This window comes from Drosophila subpulchrella, chromosome 3L (assembly GCF_014743375.2).
Source record: "Drosophila subpulchrella strain 33 F10 #4 breed RU33 chromosome 3L, RU_Dsub_v1.1 Primary Assembly, whole genome shotgun sequence".
In the NCBI taxonomy this organism is placed as follows: domain Eukaryota; kingdom Metazoa; phylum Arthropoda; class Insecta; order Diptera; family Drosophilidae; genus Drosophila; species Drosophila subpulchrella.
This window is the reverse complement of record NC_050612.1, coordinates 9382277-9409481: the sequence shown is the minus strand read 5'-3', so window position 1 is coordinate 9409481 and position 27205 is coordinate 9382277. Positions and strand designations below refer to the sequence as shown.

The 27205-nt window shown below is 38.6% G+C and overlaps 1 protein-coding gene across 9 annotated transcripts in view; it reads left to right on the top strand.

Moving 5' to 3' along the window:
• The first annotated feature begins 1388 nt into the window (after positions 1-1388).
• Positions 1389-27205, top strand: part of LOC119552592 (gamma-aminobutyric acid receptor subunit beta) — a 37577-nt gene continuing 11760 nt past the window's right edge. For 5 of the 9 annotated variants that reach the window (XM_037862246.1, XM_037862245.1, XM_037862243.1 and 2 more), the window contains exons 1-7: positions 1389-1517; positions 5307-7037; positions 15215-15312; positions 15580-15647; positions 22114-22340; positions 23726-23808; positions 26935-27072. In XM_037862246.1, the coding sequence (XP_037718174.1) occupies positions 6898-7037; positions 15215-15312; positions 15580-15647; positions 22114-22340; positions 23726-23808; positions 26935-27072 (754 nt within the window). In that variant the 5' untranslated portion in view covers positions 1389-1517; positions 5307-6897. Of the gene's footprint in view, positions 1518-4709; positions 4771-5306; positions 7038-15214; positions 15313-15579; positions 15648-17352; positions 17421-22113; positions 22341-23725; positions 23809-26934; positions 27073-27205 lie in introns of those variants that run through there. The other 4 variants (XM_037862247.1, XM_037862240.1, XM_037862242.1 and 1 more) reach the window with 2 other exon arrangements.

Genomic DNA, 27205 nt, shown 5'->3' with positions numbered 1-27205 from the left:
AAGTTTTGTTTTCGGAATTACTGTGACTCACAAGTGTTATCTTACAAGTAAAAACATTTTACTAAATTTATTTATAACTACTTGTAAATTTAATATATTTTAAAGCACAGATATTTTTCTTTAATGAAAATGTATACATTTTGTGATTATAAAATTGAAATATTTTTGAATTTGAAAAACTCAATGATTCACATCTTAAGAAATTCACAATACCTATAAACTTAAATTCTTTTATTTAAAAAAACAATTTTGAGAAGAACAAAATAAAAATGTTTCTCTTTTAAGATAGGTTCCGCAGCTTATTCCATATTCTTTCAAAAATCGATCTTTTGATTTGAAAAAGAAATCTTAGTTTGATCTTATATTATAAATTTTTAGTTAACGAAGTATTAATATTTTTTTAATTTTGTATTTATACAACACAAAAAATTCAAAATGAATTAAAATTAGTTTTATTTGTATCTTAATTGAATAAAAATAAAATGTAGGCACCTAGAGACATAAAATTATTCGTTTTAATACTTCTCATATTTAGGGATTACACAAAATAATCGCCCAGACTGGCATTCAAAGAGGTATACTAATGAGCAATTACAGGACGATTTAATTAACGCTGAGCTCGCAATGGGATTATAATTGAATATTTCAATAAGGCCGGATTACACTTGCCAAACATCAAGTTCAATTTCAGGCTAAAATGAAGTTTGCCCAGTCAAAATTTGCTCAGTCATGGGTAAACAGATTTGCCCATCAACTGCATTACGCATACGCCATGAGATCCATCCACTAGTCACTGCACTCTATGCAAACCAGCCCTGTGCTTGCAGCTCAGCCCTCGTATGTTACTACTAATACAGTCCTTTGGCAAGTTACTATGTATGTGTGTGTGTGTGTGTGTGTACTGGGTGTGTTTTTGTGTGTGTTTGTGTACTTGTATCCTGACGATTTAGCTGATTTATGTTGATTTGTGTGCGAGAAAGTTGGCAGTGGGAGGCAAAGCGATTCCCGGTAGTACACAAAGCCCACATATACAGCGAAGCAGTTGCGTGTGCTTAAAGCCTGCACCAACAACAATCCGCACAGATATAAGTGTGTAGGAATATGTATATTTTTGTATATATGTATATATATATATGGGGTATGGCTACAGGAGCAGGGCAACCAACTGAGACCTACAACAACTGTGCCAGCAGTGCGATGCCGAAAAGCTCTCCACTCGTAATGCGAAACCCCAAAGCCGAGCTCTACATTTGCCAGCCGAGAGAGAGTCCTTGCGGCTGTCGTGTCATCGTGTCCTTTCGGCTCTTTTCGGCCGACCCGGTCGCACCCTGAATTTTCGCGGCTTCGTGATGTAAGTGCCACTGTGCCAGTCGGTCTCGGTCTCCGCAAAAAAATCAAACACGCCCGAGCTGAGTCCGTGAGCGAGTTGAGTCGAGTCGAGTCGAGTCGTTAACGCCGAGCGGATACAAATTTTGTTAAAAAGCCCAGGCATAGATACATTTTCCACCTCTTTTTTGGTAACCATAGTCTGGAAAAAAATCTAAATTTAATACCTTAAAAATCTTTACAATCAAGTGACCTCGTTCAAAAAGGCTAAATCAAATCAAACGCACTTTTGGCAAATGTCGCGAAAAAGGCGTAACTGCTGCAGTATTGGTGTGGGGAGAGCGCGAGTGTGTTAGTGTTAGTGTGCATGGAAAATCAAAGCACGGAAAAGCGAGAGAAAACTGCTGGATATATTTTAAAATACACCAATCGCGCTTTCTGCAGATAAATTATGAAAATTATAATTAAGTAAAGTAGTGCAAAGGCAAATGCGAAATTCAGGAATCAAATCGGTCTGCTGTGAAATACAAGAGCCACCAACACGCACGTACGCACTCACACACACATACACACACAGAGACACACACATGTAAAATTTGGCCGAGTTTGGCTCACACACACACAGGCACACTCAAAGTCAAAGAAAAAAGCAGTAAATAAATACAAAAGGCAACGGCAAAAAGGAGTCTGTTCCTTCTGCTGCTGCAACGTGTGGTATGTATGTGTGTGTGTGTGTATGATTGTAGGTGTGAGTATGGGTGAGCGTGGGCATGTGTGGGTGAGCGAATTTCGTAGACGTCTCTGTGTGTGTATTCGCTTGTTTGCTTGTGGTAGGCACTCTGCTTCGTCTTCTTCGTGGGCTTCATCGTCTTGGCAGCTGCCACTCCCCCTCCGCCCCTTTTTTCGGGGGGCGGGGTGAATCCCCCTTTGCACGCCTTTTGCTTTGTTTAATTTTCAAGCAAATTGTTGGGGCGGCCTCGTTGATTAGCCCCAAGGAGGAGGCGTCCTAGCCCGCATATGCTTTTAATTGCCAAAAACGTGCCCAGCCACACATCAACAGGGCGTCAGAGTGGGACAGCGCCTGAGGAGCGACAGAGAGGTAGCGATGGAGGGCACAGGCTGCTGCTGCTGCCGCTTCCACCCCCTCCTCCTACGCCCCTGATGATGACAGCGGCCACGAGGTTAATGGCTTAAAGTCTTAGCCGATTCCAGCCCAGCACATGAATATTTGAATGGCAGTTGACTATGAAATCTGCCACTCGTCTCCGTTAAAAGCACAGAAAGAAAATTTGGAACTTCTTTAAAAGCGAGTTGTAGTATTTTACTGTTTAAAAAAGATAAAAGGGTTTTGGAAAACAAGGATCTTAAATATTGAGCATAGAAGAATCCATCAAAGACAGCATTTCTCTTTAGTTAGTGATGGTAAATATTTGTTCTAAATTATTTATTAAATTTAAAGTTAGAATGAGCATAAACATAATGATTCAAACAAAAAAAAATGAATTTATATAATACAACTTCTTGGTTATTACTTTAAAATAATACTTTATTAATTGTATAACATGTTTTAAAAACGAAGCTGTAAGATGGTATTTCGGACTTAACATTAAACATACCTAAATTGGTTTTTCATAATATTCCAAAATATAAAATTTCACATATAATTTCCAATTTGATAATAATAACCAAATAAGCGCCTAAAAAATATTGATAGCTTTTAATATAAAGTAGAAATTAATATATAATTAAAAAAAAGTCAAAGCAATTCTAAAGTTCCTAACTATCCTATTTTTGATCCGTGGATATTCCCCTCAATTTAGTTCAGTTTTATGAATAGCGCCTAAAAAATATTGTTCGCTTTTAATATAAAGTATAAATTATTTAATATTTAAAAAAAATTCAAAGCAATTTTAAAGTTCCTAACTATCCTATTTTTGATCCGTGGATATTCCCCTCAATTCGGTTCAGTTTTATGAATAGCCCAGCGCAGTTTTGAAAGCACTCAGGGATCCATAATTTGCACTCCTGATGAAAGCCGAAATTTTACATTTATTGAGCACTTTGGGCTAACAAACTGAAGACCTCTAGTTTTATTGGCGGATACTTAATCAGTTTTTAGGAAAGTATTTGCAAAGAGGAGGGGAATGGCTGGATTGCCCATGAAAACGTGGCCTGTAAAATCGGATTAAGTAATTAGAAAGTTGCCAACGCATTAAGTATGCAAGTTCAAGTTAGGGACTGCATATTTAAAAGCCCTGTTGTGGGCCATCAAAAATGTAGAAGAGCAAAAAAAAGGGGCAGCGGGAGGGACTGCGGCAGGGGCCAAAACTCATTAATAACTGTCGTCGTTTTTCGTATACAATATGAAAGTATTTATGCAAGCCAAACAAAAGCCGTTTTAAAAACATCGACGGGGGCACGGCATAAATTTCCCGAGCTGCAAGTGAAATGTAAAATGTCGAATGTGAGCCCCGCACACACGCAACTCTTGCCATTTTAATTAATGTCAAACTCTTATCATTGAATATAAAATATGCACACACACACAGGGGAAGGAAAAGGGGAGAAAGCGGAGAAAGCGGTTCACATATGCATATGGAATTTACATACCAGCTCGCTTTTCTTTGTCAAGTTGAACAGGCTGAAGGAAACAATGCTCGGAAAGCCCCCTGCCTTCCCTTCTCCCCCCCCTTCGTTGCCTTGACAAATCCTTTCCTTTTTTCTCGGTTTGCCGCAAAAAGCAATCAAAGCAAAGGCACAAGAAAATTCCCAGGAAAACGCATGCTTACCAATTAACGAGATATGTGCGAATGTGCAAGAAAGCGCGAGAAATTTAGCAAGAGGACAAAAAGCTTGAAGAGGGAGCCCGAGCCCACAAAAAGTGGCATACAAATCAAATGTGCTTAGGGAAAAACACATGCGAAAAATTTTATAAAAACAAAAAACCAATACAAAGGCAGGCCCACACACACACACACACACACACACATAGACTAGGTTGGAAGGGGGGAAGGGAAAAAGGACGACTTTGGAGCCAAGTAGCAAGCGTTTATGCTAAACAGAGTGTAACTGCCGGGGTTGCCAAAGCTGAGAGTGCACGGTGACATTTCTGCAAAAAGCCCCGAAAGGATAACAACAAGGCAACACCAGAGCACACAAAAGGTGCCAGCCAACACACACACACAGGGATAAAAGGTCCTGAGAGAGCAAGAGAGAGCTGCCTCTGCCTCTTTGCAGAAACTGTAGCACACTTTCTCGGGCTCAGGCTCGGGCTATTTTTGGCCGACTCTCTCCCGCTCTCTCTCTTTCTCTCGTCCTGCAAGGACCTTTCGGCTCCTAGCTGGCCAACTGACTGTTAGCCAACTGGCTGTCCTGCCAAACGGTTTTCAAACGCTCAGCTGAGAAAATGTAACGGACGAACGCGGCTGGCAAAACTCACAGACGGTACAAGAGAACCAAAAAAAAGGACTCCACAAGAAACGGCAACTCGACAAAATCTATACAAAAGTGTCTGCCTCGACTGTGTGTGTGTGTGTGTTTCTGAGTGAATGCTTATGTATGCGTACAAATTAGTTTTAGTGTGTGAGTGTGAGGATGTTCTTTAGCAATAGCGTGAAATTTTCAAGCAAAAAGCGACGCGCCCCGATTCCTCTTTTCTGCACTCAACCAGAATAAATATAAAATTATTCAAAATAATTAACAAAAATTGTGAAAATAACAAAAAATATTACAAACTTTATTGCCAAACAAATATTTTTAAATAAAGTGAAACAAAAACTTCACTAAAAATTACATCGAATTCGGAAATAAAAAAATTAAATTTAAAGCAATATGCACTATTACATTCGATAAAACTCGTAATCTCCCAATCTGGACCGCATTTGTGAAACAAACAGCTCAAAAAATTAAAATTAAATCAAAGAAACTTAAAACTCATAAATATATAATAATTTCTTTTATTTTACTTGAAATTTTTGCAGTGTTTAAGTCAAAGGACTAAGATAAGACTTTCAGATCTAGCAAATATGTCCCATAGTTCCCCGAGAAGCGTAGCCACAGCCGTAAGCACTTAACAAACAATGCCCAAAGTTAAGGCGAAAGGAATCGCAAGCAATCGAAACCAATAAAATGAGATCCGTCGCCTGCAACACCAACATCAACATCGGTCACATCGAGCTGGTTGCAGGCACTCAAAGGACAATTACAGCTGGATTAATATCAACATCAACCGAAATCGTAACATCGACAACGATATTGAACGAGCGATGAGCGATGGAGCGTCCGATGGGATGACGATTTCAGGAACTCAGTAAGGGAGCTGCAACTGAAATACTGAAACGGAAACACTCGGAATTAGAGGCGACGAAAATAGAAATTCTGTGGAAATCTGAACCAAAAATAAACGGCAGAGGCAGCCATGAACAGTGCGGATATTTTGTAATTATTAATGAGCGCATAGAGCGGGCAGAGTGAGCGGGGTGAAGAAGCAGCGCAGAACAGAGCGATACGTAGCGGGATATCACGATGTACACTCTGCTGGAGCTCGACTAGCACACTGACACACACACTCACCCCGGCCCCAGGACCCCAGGACCCCCAATTCCGGCAGATTCCCCACAGGACGAAAGGACGACGGCAGGCGGGCAGGCAGGCAGGCAGGCAGGCACAGGAAGGAAAGGCAACGAAAGGCTCAATTTCAAGGAATTTGCAAAGCGCTCGAAACACCAAACTCACTAACACACACACACATGAGCGGGCATCCCTCTCCCTTTCTCTCGTCAGGATAGAAGTAATTAAAAGTAAATAAAGGAGGCAAGAGAAAGCCGAAAAAAAAGAAGAAAAGTCCCTTAGAGCTGGAAAGGCAGGAAGTAACCTGATTACGGGCAGAGCAGCAGCAGCAATTAATGCCGCAGGAGGAAGGAACCATAATCAGAATCTGCACCCGAATCAGAGGAATCGCATCAGGATCTGCTACTGCCACTGGCCTAAGCTCGACTCGATCTCCCATCAGGACGCCACGGGAGGATTGGAGAACGGAAGAAAGCAGGAGCCGGAGAAAGGAGTTGTCATAAGAGTCGTCTCTCTCTTTCTTTAAGCTCTATAAAAACACCCACTCAACCATACACATGCACTGAAGTACTGACTGAATGCCTCGCTGCCTAAACAACCAACTAACTCACTGACTGAGAGACTTCAACAAGCGGAGAAGTACGGAGAAAGCCCTGACTAGAAAGCCCAAGTAGCCGAGCGGAGCAAAAAAAAATAAATTAAAAACGGGGGAACCAGCTAGCAACTAAACTAAAGGAGCAACCTTGACTAATAACTGCAACAAACAAGAAGAACAACAACAACTACAACTTACTTTATACGCAACTAAAGAATAACAAAAAAAAAGAAAAGAAAAGAAAAAACCAAAAGCAAGCAACCAAAAAACGAAAACTTCAATTTTTAATGCAAAACTGCGAAAAGCCACGACAGCCATTTTAAATAAGCAACTCTCGCACCCTCCCGAAATTTCAACTTCCAACACCCGAAACAAACAAACAAAAAACACACACACACAGCACCACCATGAGTGATTCAAGAACGGACAAATTGGCCCGGATGGCGCCCCTGCCCCGCACCCCCCTGCTGACCATCTGGCTGGCAATCAACATGGCCCTGATCGCCCAGGAAACGGGCCACAAACGGATCCACACAGTGCAAGCGGCGTAAGTATCATTTTCGTACAGAAATAAGTCAAGATCAAAAGTTCTCAATTTAAGAATTCGTATTCTTACATATTTGAGAAGAAACGTTCTTAAAATCAATCATTATTATCCCAGAAATATTGAAACCGAAAAAACAAAATCAAATGATCTAAATTTTAAAATCTGTCTACTCACATGTTAAAGAAGAAACGTTCTTGAATTCAAGAAAAAAGTGTTCTTGATTTTGTTTTGAGAACTATTCAACTGAATTTTAGGAAATTCGGATTAAATCACTTCAGAAATTAAATGAACAGATTTTATTTTTTAAGTGCTCTGTAAATGTATCTGTAATTATGCAAAATCATAGCTAAAAGGGGAGCGTACCATTAACGGTGCCGTATTCAATGGCATTTACTCAATTAGTGACATTTACAACTATCAATTACGCTAATAACATCATAGAGGGCCGAGCTCGCCTCTAATTCGCATTAAATTATGGCCAAATAATGGTTAGCATGGCCAGCACATGGCACCTCCCCATTTTCGGAACATTTGGGACGGAGGCGAACAAAGAAAAACTACAGTTGGGCAGTAGTTATAATAACAATAAATTTGCTTTCGGGCGCTCTGACACTTTGCTGCAGTGACCAGCCCCCCAGGCGACAGGTGCGTGCTATGCGTGTGTTTGTGGCGCCCAACGTGGGGCCCATAATTCATGGTAATTTATGATTATTCAAATCATTTTGCTGCAAAATGCGCTTGAAAAACTTTTTGCTACCCCGGCGCTAATTAGGCTGAATGACAGCCAGCTTGACCTGGCAGTGAATAAATGTTGAATTGCTCGGGCAGTTGGACTAAGTGCACGGTCATTTATTAGGCCACTCCACAGTCCGAAGTACGAGTACGTATCTACATCGTCATTGTCACATTTGCATGTGGCAGTCATTAAAATGGCAGGCAGGCAGCGACTGAAAAATGACAACTGCCACTCGATGGTCTTGTAATTACTCACCCGTCAACGTTGGCGGGGCAGCGCTGTTTATGTTTGTTTTTGGAAACCCTTGTGCAAGGATTCGAAAGCCCTCCCTCCCCCCCACACACACTCATACCCAACTGACAGTTGTCAGCTGTCAACGGGGCAGCCGCTGAACCAATACTGCCCGCTGTTACCCTGGGGAGATCCGTGGACAGGAAACCCACCGCAACCGCACACAACACATTCGGACAACGCAAAGAAATTGCCGCAATTGTGGCATTAGTTGTCAGCTACTGTGGCGTTCTGTCAACTTAATCACACAAATTATGCAGAGCCCGAGCTCTGGTTGGCACTGACTGCCACCCATTTTGCTATTTCTCTTTTTTTTGCCTTTTTTCCCTTTTGGGTTAGCGCTCATTAGTAAATATTTAGGCGCTACACAGAAGAGCCACAAACATTTGCATAACATGGCAACCTGGCAAATTAGGCAAATCAAATGGGGGCCACGACGAGGACTCTGTAACCGAATCCTGTTCCGAATCCGAATCCAAATCCGAATCCGAATGCGACTGTGACTCGAGTACAAATGCACGTTTACAGGATTACACGATCGCGTGCTGGGCACGCAGACGAGGACACGGAGATACACGCGACGTGGCATGATGTGACTTATACTTTATACTTTATACGTTATATGGGCTTATATAGCGTAACAAGAAGTCCAAAATCGAAAATGTCGTGGCGTTAAGAGAGACGGCAAAAGTCAAGCGACTCCAAGGCACAGCTGTGTGTGTGTGTGTGTCCTTTATTTGGGCCAAAACAGCAAATGGCAAAGGAAAAGGCACACATTCAGCGGAGCAAAGTTTACGCCACTTTTTCATGCAACATTGCACAGGCGCCGCCACAAAGTATGCAACACAAAATGACAGCCTTGCCGAGTCAAAGTCCCAGGGCCTCCAAGCCTCCTAGCCGCCTAGCCTCCTTGCCTCTTAGGCTCCTTGCCCCAATCCACCAGTCCAATCCCAAGCCCAGGCAAAAGGTTAAAGGCCAGAGCGACACAGTTTGCTCACTTTACACGCTGCCACTTCCTGTGCGGCATGGGCTGCTGGGTTGCTGGGTTGCTGGGCTGCCCCCCGTTGGGCTTCCCCGTTGTGCTCCACTTGCCACACAAGTGCCCACTTCACTGGGAATTTATTGATAGCAGATAATGCCAAAGTGGCAGCGACAAAGGCAGGACCACCCGGGTTCGCGTCCAACGAGGAGACCCACTATTTGAGCTTGCCAGCTGCATCATTCGGGGGCATGCGGCATGGGACATGAGGCATAGGGCATGGGGCATGGGGCATGAGGCAGTGGCAGGCAGCGTCAACAGCTCGCCGTCGAGTGTCATTGAGCGTAAATTGTTGTTCCTTCACATTTTGAGTATGATTGAAAATATCTACAAACGGCAGGCAGGCCAGCCTCCTTCTGTCTGTGTGCCTTTTCCGAGCTTGTGTTTTGCCAATCGCCATTCCATTCCACCACCACTCCTGCCTCCATCTGCTTTTCAAATATTTAATAAAGCCCCGACAAGGCAGGTCTAATTTTTTTCACATTTGCCCCGGCAAATACAATTCGGTGCCGGCAACTATTTTTATTGGCCCGCCTGGAGGCGAGAGATATCCTTAGCCATCGCCATCGCCATTGCCATCGCCTGTTCATTTTGCAAAATGTCAAGGACTCTCGCCAATGCAATTCAATTTTTTATGCATTTACCTCACCTCGTCCGCTCAGCTGGCGCATAAGCTCGATTTTGGTATGGGGATTGGGTTTAATTTAATCAAAAGGCCAAACGATCTCTCCAAGCAAGCCGAGTGCAAATTCGAAGAAAAATGGTATGGAAAAAATAACCCTTTTATACTTGCATCTAAAGGGAATAAAAAACTTTTGTTGGGAAATGTCAACATGTTCTTAAGCTATCTTCCAAATAAAGTATTGGATTACTGCGGAGATAGAAAGGTTTTGAAATCTTTAAAAATCTAGATTTACTGGGGAGCCAATTAAGTCACAAGGGGCTTAAAAAATCTTTTAAAAGTATCTTTAGGTGTCGAAAAGTATGCAATAATTTATTTTAAACTTGGAAGTGCAATGAATTTATTCAGAAAGACTATCGTAATCTGAATACTTTTATCTGAATATTTTTATACCTAAAAATACATTTAAAAGTGATTTCAAAGCCCGAGTGCTTTGTGTAGCACATCATAATGTAGGTATACAAGTTCTCAAAGTTATAACTAAAGCAACCATATGCCAAAGCAAAAAACAAGATACAAATTTAAATTAAAGTACTTAAATTTATTTACTTAAATATTTTAAAACCAAGCTAAAATCAAATTAACTTTTGTTATAAACGTTGTGTTTGCTTTGATTCAAAAGAAGATCTTCAACATATTAATTTTAGAATCTGGACCGAAGTATTTACATTGGTGCATAAAATCGTCCCTAAGTGTTTGGTGACTTACAAAATACCTCCGATCATAACATATAAAATATGTGGGCCAATCCCCAACTATGACCCATTGTGGGTATACTTAAGCTATCCCCAGTGTGTCTGAAATTGGCTTTAACAAGTCCATAAAGTGGGGCGTGGCCGGACTGCTGTGCTAGCTCATAATAGTTAATGTTTCCATGTCCGAGCGTCTTTCCTGTGTGTCCCGGGAGCTGGCTGGCTTATTAAGCGGATGTGTTTATTTTTAGCGACTGTCAGGCGGCTGTCAGGCATCAAGTTATCACTTTATTAAAAAACGCTTACTCACACTCGCCCTCGAGAAAGAGGGGGGCTTATTTCTGGATGGATGGAGAATGGAGGCTGGGCGACCCATAGACATTTTGCCGGAGTGTTTTACTGCGCAGCAGAAAGGCCTAAACCAACTTTTGCTTATCTCGGCGTAGGCGTTTGCCTCAGTCCCTGCAGCTGTCAGGACGAAAGGTCCTGGATGGTAAGCAGGGGAACCGGGGAAACCGGGGAAATGGGAAAACGGAGACAGCGGAGATGAAGACAAAGACTGCGAAAACGCTAAAAGAAAGATAATATTTGCTAGTAGTTTTCGCATTTCCGCTTTGTTTTAACGTTTCACTTGAATTTATGCAATGGCGCGTGTCCAACGCAGCGTATACGTAATGGCTGGCACTCAAAGTGCCACTAAAAACGACAGCGACAGCGAGAACGACAACAAACAATAACGACAATATTTCCCACAGCTTGGCGAGAGCACACACACACACACTGCCGCACTGACCAGCCACACCCACCCACACACATATTTATATACATATATATATACACCATATACCTACACTGGTCGGCATATGTATTTTGACAAAATAAAAGTTAAGTATACTCATAACTTGAATTTACTTCTTGTAAACTATAGGCATCAATGGAAAGGTAATTTCAATGCCGTTTGAATGATACAATACATTTCTTTACCCATTCAGTACTTATTGAAAAGGACGAATTTGTGTAAATCAACTTTGAAATTTTTAAAAAAAACTTTTTTCCTCGTCTTGAAAACTTAAATTTTTTGATGCAAAAAGTTTCTTCAAACAAAAATAATAGTAACTGCAAAAAGAATTTTTCAAATATCATTTTGCTTATATTTTTTATGATTTTTTGAAGGTGACAATGTCGGAAAAAATTTGTATGAAAAAGACAAAAATATGGCTCAAATGCCTGTTTTTAAGCATTTTCAAAAATTCATAAAAAATATAAGAAAAATGATTTTTGAAAAATTCTTTTTGCAGTTACTATTGTTTTTGTTTGAAGAAACTTTTTGCATCAAAAAATTTAAGTTTTCAAGACGAGGAAAAAAGTTTTTTTTAAAAATTTCAAAGTTGATTTACACAAATTCGTCCTTTTCAATAAGTACTGAATGGGTAAAGAAATGTATTGTATCATTCAAACGGCATTGAAATTACCTTTCCATTGATGCCTATAGTTTACAAGAAGTAAATTCAAGTTATGAGTATACTTAACTTTTGTTTTGTCAAAATACTTATGCCGACCACTGTATATATACATGTGGCAAACGTGCAGTGCCTCAAGATAAGGCAACAAACTGTGGCCAGCGATAAGATGGCGTGGCACTTGAGGCGACACGTTTTGGGCCCGGCTGTCGTGCGCATGACTTTGCATTTTGGTTTTGTTACCGTTACGGCTTGGGTTCTGGCTGTGGTCCTGTTTCTGATCCTGCTCCTTCAGCTGCTTCCTCCAGTTGTTGCTCCTTTATTGCCCAAGTCACTCGGCCGCCTCGAGAGCTGGCTGGAAAAACAGAAATTGTTACCCACTTACGTGCAAGCGGCTAATTGCAAGCTGCACAAATGTGCACTTACACAGTGCAAATGCATCGGCAATTGGGTAATTTACTAACATGAATATTTTAAGGATTACAGATGTTAGATTTGTAACTTCTAAGAAAATTATATAACTTACCTAACATGAATATTTAAAGGATTCTAAGAATATATATAAATAAGAACAAGCAATGGCACAAATTCCTCTAGAAATATAAAATTCTTTAACCGTATATGCCTAAAAGTATGCTGTAAATTATGAACCTTCAGCATTCGCCATCTTATAAATGTGATTTTGTGTATCACTAAATATTGTTGCATACTTTTAGAAACATTTTCAAATGATTTTTAATTTTAAGCATCTTACTAAAGGCGACCAAGAAATTCATGTTTGTTTTATATTTTCACTCAGTCTCCAAACATTTTAAACAAGTTTTAAATAAATGGCAGTAGTCAATCTCAGCATAGTCTTTAAAAATGTTAAAGTTGTAATGCTTCCAATATAAGTTTCCCTACAAATAAAATCATTTAGATGTATTAATTTATTTAAATATTAGAAAAAACTAACTTAACCAGCCTACATTTTTTTTGAGAAATATTCATATTAATTATTTCGAAGGTTTGAGCAAACGGGAGATTCCCCTTTGGAACTACATTAGTTTATCTTCCTGTGTAGCCTTTTGTGCGGCGGCACTTCTGGCGACTGCCAACTCGAGACGGGGCTCCTCTCGTATTTTTGTGCTCTTTAGTTGCCCTCGATCAATAGGCAAATATTTGACGCCTCAAGTACGACCTATTGACATTTTCTAGTGCACTTAACGACAAGCATGCCACACACACACACACTCATATGCTCACCAACTGGGGCTGCATAAATTATTTGACAATACGTGGGGCATAATATTAGTTTCACTTAGCCGTGGCAGGAGCACATTTGCATATTACGTATACGCCACGTTCCGCCTTGGGAGCCGCATAAGCGGAGCAATCGGAAAGTTTTTGGCGCGTCCTTCAAGTAATTTTTATTGCAGCCTGTCAAAAACTTATTGACAGCACCTGCCAGCAAAAGTAGCAGCAGTGCATAAATTAAACTTTAATGGCCAACGCGGCGAGAGGCGGAAAGTGTTGGAAGCCAGTAACCGTAACCCGTAACCCGAAACCCAAAACCTTTAACAATGAACATTGCGCATACGCAGCATTGTACACACACACACACACACACACGAACCCAATCAAAAACTCAAATCAAATAGCAATCAAAACTTTTTCATTATCAACATCAGACAAGGGGCCCCGAAAAGTAAAACCGCATAGAACGGGGAAAGCGAGTGGGGGTATTTTCATATGTATATTTATAAATAGGCTGCCATTTTTGCCGTCGGCTTTCGCTTTGATGCCCACGCTGCGTATACACAATGGCCCGCCATCGACTTGGGTTAAAGCTCAAGTGAAGCCAGAGAGGAAATCAGGGAAAGGACGAGAGAAATGGGGAGAGAAATGGCGAGAGAAAGTGTGGGCCACGGCACGCCCAGGCTTGATTACAAAAATTATGTTCAACTCTTGGGAGCTGCAAAATTAAAATCGCATCAAATCAGCAAATCAGCCACAACAATTGACTTGCGAATGTGCAAATTGGATGAAATACTTCCCATATACATATATATATATATAAAAATATTCCAATCCCGATACAATTGGATGGCAAACAGGATATATGAAAGCCAAAAAAGAGACAGTGAGACCTCGGAAAACGCGCAGGCGCACATCGGGAGACAAAAGACGGGTTTTCTGTTTATTTGCAGGCGCAACTTTTATTAAATTGTGATTTTGCTCACCAGCACGCACACACACATCGCTCTGGGGACCCCGGGTTCCTGAGACCAGGGTCCTGAGCTCCGAGTTCCGAGAGCTGTGTATCCAATGGCTTTCGCAGAGTTGGAATAACAACAAACGCGCTTTAATAGCACAGTTTAGCGTAGAATAGACGCAAATAAACAGGCATTGAAGTGCCTGGCGACTGGCAACTGGCAACTGGCAACTGGCGTATGTTTGTGCCTTCATTGCCAGGCACATGCAATAAATATTACATACAAACGCTCGTGTTGGGGCGCACTTGATGCCGCATAAAGCGAAAGTGGCACACCCACACAGAGTGCCACATGAACACTTAACCTGCAACGACCGCCGAGTCGCAATGTCTGTGTCGACTGTCAGCCGCTTTTCCAGGAAACGCTGAACGCTCCATATGGAAATGATGCACAGCAACAAATGCCCCCAGCAAATAGGCACTCGCCCTCAATACAGTTGAACTAAGTTTATCAATAACTTCTTTAGCCACGAGATGCGAATCAACTTTGAAAGAATATGTATGAAAAATATGATTGACTTAGGAACATGAATGACGGCTCTCTTAAAAACATAATTATCTTCTTTTATAGCTTGTTTAATTAAAAGTTTCATCTGCTTAGGTGTAATACCTGAGACTTGGAATATATTCTTTAAAACTTTTTTTGTTACTAATCTTACACTTTAAAAAAATGTTAAGAATAATAATGTGTCCAATTTGTTAAATATATCCACTCTTATTTGCAATCCTTGGTATTAACAATCCAAATTGGAACCGATTTAAAATTTGTGTCGTGGCTTAAAGCGTAATTATTTTCTTGTTAAAGTTCTACAATTTATAATTTCATCTTAAATCATTGGTTCTATTTTTTATAAAATATGTACATTTGTTTTGGATCCCGTCCAAATATGTGCAATTGAAGAAGAATAACTGTTTTTCATGTCAAAGACCTTTCTTCTTTTTACAAATGTATTATTCTACTTAGTAAGCCCAATTGTTCTAAAAACTCAAAATAACATCATAATTCCTATACTCTTTTTACAGAACTGGCGGTGGCAGCATGCTGGGTGACGTAAACATATCCGCTATACTCGACTCCTTTAGTGTTAGTTACGACAAAAGAGTAAGACCCAATTATGGTGGTAAGTAGACCAATATCCGGACACCCCATTTATCTAGCTACACTTACCCAGCTAAAGAGCAAACCCAAAACGCAACGCGACTTGAACGAAATGCATATGGGGGCACAGCCCGGTATCCAAAATGTATCCAAAACAATATATATAGGGAGGTTGAGGCGCAGTGGGATCTAGGATCTGGGATCCGAGAACTATAACACTAGACTAACCCTTTATACCTATCCGTACTATGTAGCTATGTAACACCTACTATAACATACGTGTTTGCAGGACCTCCTGTCGAAGTCGGAGTCACCATGTATGTGCTATCGATCAGCTCGCTCTCAGAAGTGAAAATGGTACAAACTAATTGAACTTTGTACCTTTCTATTATCGTTAAGCGCTCTCTCGCATTCTATCTCTACTTATCTATCTACTCCTAACTCTATCTCTCTGTCTTTGGTCTTTGTTGTTGGAGTTTTCTTTCGAGTTTTCATTTCTTTATCGTACCACTAAACGCATTAGTTTGTTGCTCTCTCACACACACACAAATGTCTTTATTTCCTGATTTCCATGGTACTACCAACTGTTTCAACTGTTTTGCTTTGTATGAACTATCTCTCCGAACACTCTTTGATATAGATAGAACAATCTATTATTTCTAACCGTTGACCAAAGTACACCAGTTGAAAGCGTTATTTGCGAATCTTATCCACACCCGTACCTCTTTTGTTTCCTTCTATTTATATGGTATTATTTCCTTATCAGTTACCCTTTCGGTACCAAATCTCTCAAGCTCTAACTCTTCCGAATGTTTAGTTTCGTTTTATAGCCGCTGTGTTTTAGTGTTTCTATCCAACAATTTCGCATTCATTTCCTGAAATGAATACTTTAGCCAAGGTCTGTGTTAGGAGCTGACGAGCCATACGAACCCAGAAACCCAAGAATTTTTAGGGCCAAAAGTTATAGTACTTGCCACGATATTTTTCTCACATCGTCAACACATTGTAAACTAAATGTCAACTCTCAAAAACCATCAAAACCAACGATTGGCAAAAGCTTTTTATGTTCCTTAAGCTCTACAAAATGACTTTCTTCTGTGCTCACCGTTACTTTTACCTCTGTGTGTGTTTGTGTATGTCTAATTGGCCAAGCACATCGAAATTACCCGAAAATAAAGAAAACCTCACACACACACACACACAACAACAGCCACAGTAACCAACAATCCATCAACATTTCAACCCTTCCGGATCTTGAAAACCCCTCACATTCCAAAAGCAAAACTCTTGCCTCTCACTTCATGCGTATTGTTTTTGTCTTCTTCTTTTTCGTAGGCCCACATAAAACTCATAACAAGCTTCAAGATAAATTTCCTAACCTAACTGCTGCCAAATCGCAATACCCACAAACAAATCAATCAATCTTTCTAAATAAGCAATGCAAACGAAAAATGGTGTGTGAATCCGCTATTCAAAACCAAATAGTCCACTAGTTTACAAATAAATATTTATTTAATAGGCGCCTTTGTTTTTGAAATACATGTTTTTTTTTTTTTCCTTTGAGCTACTGCAACTCTTTTTCGTATAGCTGAAAAAATACATAATACAAAAGATACAACATCGAGCAGTCAACTGATTTGGTTTTCATTCGGCGCGTGCAATAAACAGAAGCAAAAGCAAAAGCATCAAACACAAATTTAGTTAACAAATAGATAGCCAAAAATACAACAGCAAAGCAATGCACACCGCTTGCCAATTTAAGTGTTAACCGTACCTTATATATTTAATTTTGCTAATGGAAATTAAACAGCACCCGACGAGCCCAAGGAAAAGGGCGGCCGGTAGTGGGCAGCGAAAAGCGAAAAATATGTCAACGTACTGCGTCCATTAACAACTACTAGTTACTCTTACCGTACCGCTGTGTGTGTGTTTCAGTTCTCATATAATATTTTGGGTTTTAGCCACATCTAACATGAACAACTACAACAACAACAACTACAGTATAACCATACCAAACGCAAAATGAAAATTCCATCAATCCGTGTGTGTGTATATGTTGCAGGTCCCCCTGTGGAGGTTGGCGTCACAATGTATGTCCTCAGTATCAGTTCGGTTTCGGAAGTTCTCATGGTACATACGTAAAAATATATGCCAAAAATACAAATAAAAATAAAAATACAACAAAAAAAAATACAATTTACCACAGATACAAAACAAATGTTCCTTCTATTTTTTTTTGGTAAAAGCAAACAAAAAAAATTCATAAATCTACTCGTATACTTCTTAATTTCTCTCAGTCTCTACCTCTTACCTGTAACTATCTCTCGCTCTCTCTCTATCTCTCTCTATAAATATCTCTGTCTCTTTTACTATATGTTTATCTCTTTCTCTATGTCTGTCTCTGTTGCTTAAAGCTCATTTTGTGTCCTAGCATTTGTTATCCTTTTAATTTTGCTAATTGGCTAAAGACATACAAATTCATTACAATTACTTTGATTCACTTAAGATTGTGTTTGTTTCGACCATTGAAAAGCCAACTGCAAACCAATATCTATATACATATACCAATATAAATATACAAAGTTCTGCCAATTAAATGTTGTGTGAAACGAATCGTTATTGCAATGCCAACTATTGCCAACTATTAAAGTCCAATGTTGCATATTCGTTTTGTGTTTATCGTTTCAATGTTAAGCAATAGGCCATAATGTTCGCAAATTGTTTGTTGTTCCATTCCAAAAAAAAGCTTCTCGGCCAGAACAATGCTAACCGAAAAATATACGTACTTACATTGAAATTACCCCAAAATTCTACACATTTTGATGCTACTCTTTGAGTCCAGACCAAGTGCTGCTCTCTCTTTCGCCCACACTCTCGCTATCTCTATCTACTTCTCAACTTTTGACGCTTTGAAATGCCACTTCCATTTGTTCAGCTTCAGTTTTTTTGCCATTTGCGCCATCGCATCCCTCCATTTCGGAATTTTCATGGAAAGCAGCAACTGCGATAAAGTCAATCAATCTAATTGCTGTATAAATCTTTATTTATCGACCCATCGAGTACATGGCCAAAGTTCATCCATTCCACACCCACATACACACTGACACTATGATGGGCCTCCCCCAAACCCCGCCCCCCCTCAGAGAAACGAGAGATATTTATGCCATATTCATATATCAGCCCTATACCTATACTCCCATTATAACCGTCATTCTGTTTGTTGTGATCTGGTCAAATGCAAAATACTAAAATCAAATTAATCACAGCGGCCGCATTGACAAAGGCTGCGCGCATGCGTATTTGTTAACAAGATGAATATGAATGAATATCATAATCCACACAACATATATAGCATATAATCAAGCTCGGTGTCGGTGTGTTCGTCAAACGATATTTGGACTTAGCCTACTCGTACAAGGGACTACTCATTTATGCCTGTTTCTGTGTTTTCGTTTTCCTTGCTTTTACTCTGTCAGAAAGATAATAATCGGAAACCCCAATTAATTTTTATTATATTCTAAAGTTTCTTCTATGAAATAATATTGGATTTTAATATATTTCCCAAAAATAACTATAAAATTATCCAATTTCTGTACGTCGCACGTTCTTATTGGTTGAGTGATTTAATTGTATTTTAAAGAGCTTTTCAAAATCATTTAATAAACTTATAGCCTCTGGGGTAAATTTGCATACATTATTATATGAAATTGTAGGACTATGGCTACTCATTATTTTGATTTAATTTTGGCAATTTTTTTATACATTTTTATCGTCTGACTTTCATATACCTATATTATCATTGAGTGTGACAAAAAGAGAGCATCTGACAGAAGGAAGATTATCACCTCAATTGGCGCACACGAAAATTACCAAGAACTCTAAAGATTTCGTTGAAAAAGTTGCGAAAACTGCACTTAATGGGAATTCACTTACACAAACACACGAATTTTGCTGCATACACATTTAAAAACACACACTCTCACCGTTTTTACCTTAAGGAAATATTCGTATGACACAGTACAACCAACACAATCGCACCGTTTGGCTTTGGCAATCAATTTATGCGAAAATAACATGCCCAACACGAACGTAAACACGAACATACTGCCGTAAACAATCCAGCAAAGAAAACACGTTAACAAGGATATAAGCAACAAGAGCAACAACAACATGTTCATTTTCAGCCCGATCATGACAATTTTTCATTTCCACATTTTGCGACCCGGTAAAATAACAGAATTGCCACGCTGCTAATGAAAATAATTCAAAAATAAACTGAGCCAATGCCAAACCGAAACAAGAACAACAACACGCGTACACACACATAGACACGGTAGCAGATACCAGTACACTGAGAAAAAAATAGTCCGAGAAGGAATTAGTCTATTGAAATCATAAGTAATATTAATCATGATTGAACTACGACTATTGAGAACAAATAAATGTATTAATATAAAATTGTATAACTATTAAAAAAATATTTTCATTAAAAATGTTAGGCAATCAATAATAAAAATGTATACATGCAGAAAAGAATGAAGACCCTTTCTACCATTTTTTAATTTTTAGATCAACCATGCCTTTTATAATTTATAGGTCAACTTCAAGAACAAAACCTTCTTAAATGATTAACTTTAATACCTATAAAGTAAAGTAAAGTATAACTTTTAAATAAATATTTCCATTGTTAATTTTAAAATAAATTTTTAAAAAATGTTAAATCTTGTTTTTTAATAAAATTTGTAAATCAATCATGCTTAATATAACTCATAGGTAAAATTCAAGAACAAAACCTTCTTAAATGACATTCTTTTATACTTCATTTTATTTTCCTGTATAAACTGTGATAAAATTACAAAAGACAACCCGTCCAATTCAATCCAATCGAAACTCAGGCGAGCAACGAGGCAGTTAAAATCAACATGACATGAGGTTACATCCAAAAAGCCAGTGAAAAAATATTGTGTAACAAGGAACAAATATACATATACAACACACACACACATGACTATACATATGTAAATTGTAAATGGTATACTATCAAGAGATATATAAAAATAAAACAAACAACTCGATTGAACCGCTCACGTTTGGGGTTAATTGTGAACCATCTATAAATACCGTCATGCACATATGTATTCGTATTTAGAGTTGGTTTTGTGTGTGTGCCAAGAATATAAAAATACCAAAAATCCAGGTTGAACCCCAGAAACCCTTTTTGCAAAGCCAAAAACCCCACTAACACAAAAAAAAAGAGTTATGAAAATTGCATAATCCACACAATATTTTATTTTCGTTTTTCGATTACGCTTGAGTTTTGATTCGTTCTTAAGTCCAGTCTTGTGTTTGAGTTTTTGTGTTTTGGGCGTGCCAGAAACCGAGTGGAAACCAAATCTGCTAGAATAAAGCCAGGAGAAGATTGCAGGCAACCCACGAGAACCGTGTGCAATTTTCGCATTATAAATAAAACACATAGCCATATAGAAAATACGTATACGCCATGTAGACACACATATGTACCAGCTAGCACCTCTCGGCGTGCGTTAAAGTACTGGCAAAGTACCCAAAAAGCAAGCAGTGAGCGCCCTATAAATATTTATAACTACTTACAAATGTTATTACCTGCTACTACTACAGCTACAACAACAACAACTACTATTATTATTACATTTGCATTTGCATTTACCTTTAACATTTACATTTACATTTACATGCTTTTCCGTTTAATTTTTGGTTCCTTGTCGGCCACGTGACGCGCTTGAAGATAATGATATGCAAGACTGAGAGAAACAACTCGAGTAGTTGTCCTTATCCGTCCCCCAAAAAAAAAAACAATACCCATACACACACACACACAATCCGCCACCCATACCCACAAACAGATACACACACAGATACAGAGCAAACACAAGCAAATTGTTTGTCGTTTTACAATCCAATCCAATCCCCCAATCGACTCCGATTCTAAACAATCCAATCGTAGCCCAAAACGCTTAGCTTCGAGGCACAAAAAGCAGAACAAGAACAGCTGAAACAAAAGAGCCTAGCCAAGCCAAAAAGCCAACTGTATACCGTATACTGTATAAAGCGTACAAATAACAACCTGCCAGCCTGTTGCCATAGATGCCGTAGTAGTCTAGTAATAATAACCCAACAACCCCTGTTAGTAGCCAGAAAAATGCCAAGCTACTTCACAATCACAGCAACGAATCCATACGAATATTTGTGAGAGGTTTCTGTACTACTTAAATGCTTACCCGAGATCCCGAGACCCCTTCTTCTATATTGCTAATGTAAATAAGCTTAGTGATTTCATTTAATTCAGTTACTTTTCGTTTATTCTGGAGATCTCATTACCGTCCCCACACCCCAAAAACGCTGTATAAAGTTTCAATTCGATGTTTTTGCATGTTGTCTGGAGACGCCCCTCTTTATGTCCCATCTTTCCAATCCTGTATAAATTGATAATACAAGAAAAATTGTTGCACGTTATGAATTTTCCTTGGTTTCCATTTGCCGCAAGTTTCTTTCATTGTGTGTTTGTTAAGTGTATCTGTTGTGTCCAAAAAAAAATATAACTTTCCGCCTAGTTTTCACAAATTCTGTCTATCGATTTCTCTATGAATTTTTTTTAGTTCATCAAAATAAATTTTGAAAAACACACAAAACTTTTAGTTACTAGTCCTTTAGTTAACTAGTTCCATAAGTGCTCACTGCCGATGTTTACTAATATGAATAACCTCTCAATCTCTTTCTGCTACCTTTCCCCCAATTTACCGAAAACCGTATCGAATCGAATTGAATCGAATTGTGAATTGAATAGGACTTCACATTGGATTTTTACTTTCGTCAATTTTGGACCGATCCTCGTTTAGCGTATAGAAAACGACCTGGTGTAGAAACACTATCGGTTGGATCAGAGTTCATTAAGAATATTTGGGTACCTGACACCTTTTTTGTAAATGAAAAACAATCATATTTTCACATTGCAACAACCAGTAATGAATTCATACGAGTGCATCATTCTGGATCGATAACAAGAAGTATTAGGTAAAAACCAACTCAACTACTGCAACTCCCAAACTCTACGCTCTCAATGAAAGCGAACATTAACATTTTTAATTGTCTGTATATGTGTATGTGTATTTACTATTTTACAACTAACCCTACAACCAAAACAAACCCGAACAAAACCAACCTAAAACAAAAAACCAACAACCTACAACCAAAAACAAAAACCAAAAAAAAAAAGAAATATACTTCAAACATTCTACTCTATCGTTAACATTATCGTTTTGGCCCTTTTTGCAACTAACTTTTTTTCTGTGTGTGTAAAAATCGATGTTGTAATTTACTAAATCTAATTGAAAATGGAAAATTTCTACAGAACGAAAACGAGTTTTCTTCCAAGCGATTAAAACTAATCAAGTGAGTTCAATTGGCAAGTGAAAGTGAAAGAAAGTTGGCAAATTTCGAGCGATGCAGCTTCTAATGATTTGTACATTTCATGAAAGTCATCGGTTAGAGGTGCAAACTGTGCGATTGTACTATCGGTTCTATCGATTGTATTGACTTTTTAATGTAAATCGTTATGAAATTGTATTTTAAGTTTTACTTTATGATGGTAACAACATTTGTGGCCACATTTAACCCGATTGGCTGATGAAAACATAAACCATATCATACCATCGATAGGATGGAACTATACTATCCATCACTTCGACATCCCCAATTGTGTGGCTCATGAAAGATACAAACGCATTTCCCCCCACAACAACCACAAGAATCAAATATCAAATATCAGGATCAAGATTCGTTAATCGATAACCAAAACCATCGAAAGGCAGGGATCGCATGACTATCGACGGTACCTTCTGTCTCACGTGTTTTTGACACCGCAAAAAGGTTTGACTGGCCGCAGTAGCTCGGCTACTGGGCGCTCTTTTTTCTACTACCTTTAAACAAGAATCTGTCCAAAATCGCCACAAAACCCAGCAGACAAAGCAACAGCCACCAAATAAGTATGAGTAGCGTTTAGTTTTCGTAGCTATAAGCAACTAAATAATTAAACCAACGACAAAATAAGTAAGCCAAATAATGTTAAACCCTGCGTAAGAGCCAATCGCCTCACTATCTACAACTAAACTGCCACTCAAAGTATCTCTCACTTACCAAACAGCAGCAAAAATATATATAACAAATAGCTCATATCCAATTGAACTCGCTCTGTATATGTAATGACTTGAATAACCCCCAGCCCTCAAACAACCCTTCGTAAATGTTGTGTGTATATAATATAGAATGTAATTTTTTTGAACCCTCTGCTCGTTTGTTTGTTGATGTACACCTGGTCACCCCATGAATTCGCTACTAATCGTATAATCTCTCTTTCCCCAAAACCAAAAACCCAAAAAAATGTGAAATAATCCACTTAGATTGACTATTACCGCATCGTGTCCGATGAATCTACAATATTTCCCCATGGATCGCCAGCTGTGCCACATTGAAATCGAAAGCTGTAAGTACATTGAACTGACTAACCACTTAATTTTAGCCAAATAATTATAAAAAGATATGATGATGATAAAATTGTGAAAATTGTCAATGAACCATGTGATCAAAGCAATATGTGAAACAAGAAATCAACTCATTCAGAATGTCGGCAGGGGAGTGGCCAAAAAAAAGTGTTTTTTGGCCCAGAAAATTGCTCAATTATACAGTGTTGTCGAGAGCTTTGCAAATACCTGTTATTTTAGCCAGTAGCCTGCACCTTTTGGCCACCATCTGCACTCGGTTTTGGCCACTCCAATAATGCCGAGCTCAACTCTCAAGCAAAGGCCGTGCGCTGTTTGTTCGGTGTGGGCAGAAAATCAAAAACAAGCTCATGTGAAAGAAACCAAACCAAACCAAACCGAAACAATTAAAATGCAAGCAAGTAAATTTTAAGTGCCACAGATACAAAACACACACACGCAGACAAATTCGATTGAGGAAAAAGCAATTAAGTCGCCTTTGATATGAACAATTGTGAACAGAGCAATTATGCTGCCACAAATAGCAGGAAATCGAATTGAATTTACGTCAATTAAGTTGTCTTCAGGCAGAGGTTAGGCGACAAGGAATTTGTTTTCAATCTTAGCTCTCAATAGATTTAATTTTTATTTCGAATATCCCTTTTAAGTTCATTGTGCATATTTTGTTCAATCAAAATTTGTCCCCACGCCCCACCAACCAACTCATTCAATTACTCAAATAGTTAAAGCCTCTCCACCTCAGATATTTTTAGTCATTTACGTTTGTTTTTTGAAACCACCCGAAATAAAAGTTCAAGTGTCACATGTAAACCCAGTTCATGTGCATTATTATCTGCATCTACCCGAATGTTTTACCCAACAGCTATCAACCAGTATCAGTAATAATAAAATATCACTATCAACAGTTCACAATATCATGGCGCTGAAATCATGCAGAAGATTGGTTGGTTTTCGGTCGCCTTCTCAATTTCAGCAACCGCAGAAGGCTCCACCCCATGAATAGTATACGATGATCCTTGTGAAACCGAAAAAGATATTTCCATAATTTTCTGCCTCTGTCTTTCACTCGAATTATTCCCTTAAAACCCTAACTAGCTTAAGTTTATTATTATACTACTCTACTGTAAGTCAAAACCCATACACAGCACGCTTTTGCTTAAGATCTATATATTGTATATACGTTCGATATGAATATTCATTACGTCTAGAATTTCTTTGTCAAAAAACTCGTCACAGAAATCGGTTCCAAGAAATGCCACACAGTCACCCTCACCCTATTTATAAGACTCCTTTATATTCCAAGACCAACATCGAGTGTGTGAGTCAATGATTCTGTGTATAAGTCCCAGAAACCAACAAACACCAAACCCAAAACAGAACAAACAAACAATAACATCAATTAATTAACTACTGAACCCCCTTTTTGCAACAACAACAACAACTACTACTACTACAACTACTACTCAACAACTACAACAATCCAACAACAATGATCTTCAACAACATGAAGTCGGTTACACGATGCGAGATATCCGATATTTCTGGAGAGATGGACTGAGTAGTGTTGGCATGAGCAGTGAGGTCGAACTACCGCAGTTCCGAGTTTTGGGACACAGGCAGAGGGCGACCGAAATAAACCTAACCACAGGTACCCCCATACATTAAAAAATCATAACAAACCAAAAAAAAATATATCTATATATGCAAAAAAAAATAAGTAACATCAATATAATCACATTACCATTTCCTTTGTTTTTGACAAGCATTTTTCAATGAACTTTTATCCGTTTTGCGTTTGTCATAATGGATTTTCGTAATCGTATTTTGATTTTGTGTTTCCAAAAAGGGTTAGCGCATATCCAAGTACCGAAACACGCACCTCTAACCAACCAAAGTTTTTCGTTCTTTTCCGTCTACTTCTACTTCTCCTTCACCAATATATACATATATTTGCCTATAACTCTTTTTATCGAGTGCTAACCGTAACTTGTGCTACTAACCAGATACAATCAAAACCAACCTCCCATCTAAACCACATATAAACATATATATATTGTGTTTGAAGTGTCCTCTACTAACCTCTGTTGTGACTACTCGTTGATTTGTTGTTTATTCTCTATTCTTCTATTTCTTTAACTTTACGTTTCTTTCGTTTAATTAACCGATCAGTAAAGCAGCAGTTAGTGACGTAGTGAGCGTTAGTTAGGTCCAGCGATTATGATTTCTGGTTGCTCCATTTCCGTTTCAATTTCAGTTCGTTTCGAGTCGCAAGAGAGTCCAGTTTCGTTTGCTTGGGTAGGCAAAAGCGACTAAAACGCTAATAAAAACTAAGAAACTACTTAAGTAAAGGCCCGAAAACAATGTAAAAGCCTTTACCTTTAAACAGAAAACACAAGAGCACCCATTTCTGACACCGAAACAATTAGATATGCTATAGTTTATAAGTTTTCTAGTCTTAAGCAACCCTACTACTGCCAATAAGAACAAACAGTAGCTGTAAGTCAACCAGAGCGTGCCTACTGAAAGCTCCTCAATCTTTATCCTAGTTACGCTTTGCCAATGGAAATCTAACTATTATAATGCATTTTTAGCGCAATTGTAATATACGAACAACCATTAATAATCTTAGAGTTTCTTCTTGATGGAATAAATCAAAAAATATATTTTTGAACAACACTTAAAGCGACAAGTTCTGAATGAGACTATTAATGCAACAACCCGAATCGACAATGTTTAACCAAAAACGGAAAATGATATTATACCAAATAAAAAGAAAAAACACGGCGAATGAATTGTATTTAATTGTTTATGAAATTTTCTATTATAGAATAGAACTTATTAATAGTCTCACGAAATGTATTTTTTGTTTTATGCATATTTTTCGTCTACAACAACGACAACCTCACCACCGAACTGTGCCAACAACAACTACAACAACAACAACAACAACTGTAATATAAACTCGCCTAACAAAACTAAACCAAAAACCCCCAAAAAACCGAAAACCAAACACCAAACTGTACAAATTGCAACTTGCAAACATAACAACAACTACAACGAATACAACAATAACAACTATAACTACAACCAACTATATACACCATATATAGTCGGCTACACGATGCGTGACATCCGCTATAAATGGAACGAAGGCCCCAACTCGGTCGGTGTCTCGAGTGAGGTTTCGCTGCCCCAATTTAAGGTCTTGGGTCATCGCCAAAGAGCTATGGAAATCAGTCTTACCACAGGTACCTGTAGACGGTTACCGGTTTTCTTTAAAAACTTTACTTTTACCTATATATATTTACGATAATACCGCTGATGACTTATCTATATATAACTACAATATATAAATATATCGTTTTGATCTTACGTTTTCGA